The sequence below is a fragment of the Monopterus albus genome, unplaced genomic scaffold (genome assembly GCF_001952655.1).
Source record: "Monopterus albus unplaced genomic scaffold, M_albus_1.0 scaffold497.1, whole genome shotgun sequence".
Classification (NCBI taxonomy): Eukaryota; Metazoa; Chordata; class Actinopteri; order Synbranchiformes; family Synbranchidae; genus Monopterus; species Monopterus albus.
Window position 1 is genome coordinate 199,121 of NW_018128377.1, and position 2,482 is coordinate 201,602.

The 2,482-nt window shown below is 36.4% G+C and overlaps 1 protein-coding gene across 1 annotated transcript in view; it reads left to right on the forward strand.

The window, feature by feature from the left end:
* Window positions 1-1,302, forward strand: part of LOC109952795 (trace amine-associated receptor 1-like) — a gene marked incomplete at its 3' end in the record, with an annotated part of 1,473 nt that extends 171 nt beyond the window's left edge. Inside the window, exon 2 of the mRNA XM_020588045.1 lies at window positions 476-1,302. Coding sequence (XP_020443701.1) covers window positions 476-1,302 — 827 coding nt within the window. The remainder of the gene's footprint in view (window positions 1-475) is intronic.
* Window positions 1,303-2,482: the final 1,180 nt, after the last annotated feature.

Consider the following 2,482-nt stretch of genomic DNA (forward strand, 5'->3'; position numbering starts at 1 on the left):
ACTGACTGGTGCTTTAACAATCTTCTTAGGCTTTATCTATTCCATTGCAAGAGGAGAGTCTCTGTTCTCTGATCTCTGTTCCCTAACTACGAGAGTATCTGTTTAAATACTACTCTATTGAGAATAATTGTAATATTAAATGATCCTTTAAATTGTAATGGTTTGTCTGAATTAATTTAGTTGGTATCTCACTCTTGCCACGACACAAAATCTCTTCTATTTCTAAAAAAACTAATGTTAACGTGCACTGATACTGACCAAATATTTTAAACTTAACACACATAAATGAAAGTCCCTCTATATTATTTTAATATCCATAATGTTTATACATTTAATTAAATTGCATAACACAAAAATTGGAAATGAGTGCCAACAGGACTGTTATTAACATAGATATCTGCTTTGAAACAAGTGTCTCTTATGTACTGACAAGCACCCATTCCATATTATGCACATTACTTAATATTTTCCTAAGTTCATTATCTTGTATAACTGTATGTGGAAACTTGCTGGTAATAATCGCCATCATTTACTTCAAACAGCTACACACTCCAACAAACGATCTCATTCTCTCTCTGGCTGTGGCTGACCTTCTTGTTGGTTTTGCAGTTTCTCCTCTTGCCATAAAATTCTCTATGAGCTCATGTCTTTATCAATATAATGTATTCTGTAAAGTACGGAGCAGCTTTGCTGTGTCACTGTGCACATCATCTATTCTGAACTTGTGTTGTATTTCTGTTGACAGATACTATGCAGTGTGTAAGCCTCTGACATATAGGACTAAGATAAATGTTCGTGTTATTGTAATAATGATCCTGGTGAGCTGGGGTGTTGCTGTTGTAATTGGAATTATTTTACTAATTGCTGGATTAAATCAAAAAACATGCACTAATACGTGTTTACATTTTGTTATAGTGGCAAACATTATGGCACTTCTTCTTGCATTTTATCTCCCAATGATTGTAATGCTGTTGTGCATGTATATGAAGATTTTCCTTGTTGCACAGAGACAGGCACGTAGCATCCAGAACACAAAGTCTGGAGCAACTGTCAGTAAGATGGAGAGAAAGGCCACCAAAACTCTGGCTATTGTTATGGGAGTTTTTCTGATATGTTGGTCCCCTTACTTTCTCTCTGTCACTGTTATTGCCTTCAGTAAAGTTACAGTACCACTTGTTTTGCTGGAATTACTTGCCTGGTTTGCACTGTCAAATTCAACGCTCAATCCATTTATTTATGCTTTCTTTTACAGCTGGTTCAGATCAGCTTTCAGAATCATCATTTCTGGAAAAATTATTCAAGGTGATGTTAGTCACTCAAAATTGTTCTGACTTGTTGGAATGTTGAAACACTGACATAGTCAAACAAAATAAATGATATTACATTTAAGACCTAAACCCTGCTGTTAATTAGTTATTCATATCTGTTTAACAATGTTTATTTTCTTTCCATCAGACACAGGGCTCAGGGTTTGTCACAGTGCAGCCAACAGAATTACATCACATATTCCATACCTTTTATTTTATTATGTTTAAGAGTCACTATTTTGCTTTACTGAAATCAGCCACAGTGTTTTCACAGGTATCAGTTTGATAAAAATTTTGCCATGTGTCTCACATGACTCATATTAGGCAATGAGCCTAAAGCTCCATTTACTGTACATTATGGGACAAAAGACCTAACTACCCTAAAAACTATTTATGAGACAGGAAACCATTTCTTCTTATTTTATTCAGAAACATTGCAGTTCGCAGCTAGCGACAGTGGTTTAATCAGATGGATTGGTCTAATCTCTAGATTACCTTTATCTATGGATGCTATTTTATGTCCTGATGTAAATTTTAATGCCATCACAGGTAAGCTCTCGGTACATAACATCAAGCCAGGTTGGAATAAACAAGTGGCTGCATGCTGTGACGGGGCTATGATGGCATACAAGGCATAGATTAAGGCCAGTAAGTCTAGACCTGGTCCTGTGTTGAACTATAAAAAACATACCAATGCTAAATATGAATATGCAGTTTGTTATATCTGTAAACATGAACAGTTATTGAGCGCTGACCCCATGGCTGAAAAATTGCTTTCCAGGGATACTAATGATTTTTGGAAGGAAGTGAAAAGCCTCAATAGGGGAAATGTGCCTCTCCCTTGCACTGCGGGGGTTATCTTGGGAGTAGAAAATATAGTTGAGCTATGGAGGCAGAACTACTCTGCCTTGTTTAACTGTGCCCAAAGTAGTCTTTATGAAATGTGTATTGTTAAATATACGGATTAGTTGATTATCACCGCCAGTAAGTTACCCCAGGTTACTGGGCAGCTGCCTGTATGTAAGGCCAGTGGATCTGATTTGATTACAACTGAGCATTTGAAATTCCAAGACCTCGGGGTACACCTTAACTCACAATTTTTTTTACTGGCCTTTTGATGCTTGGTTTGCTGCCTAACTCATTGTTGTCTGTAGTTATACTACCTGTAATTAAAA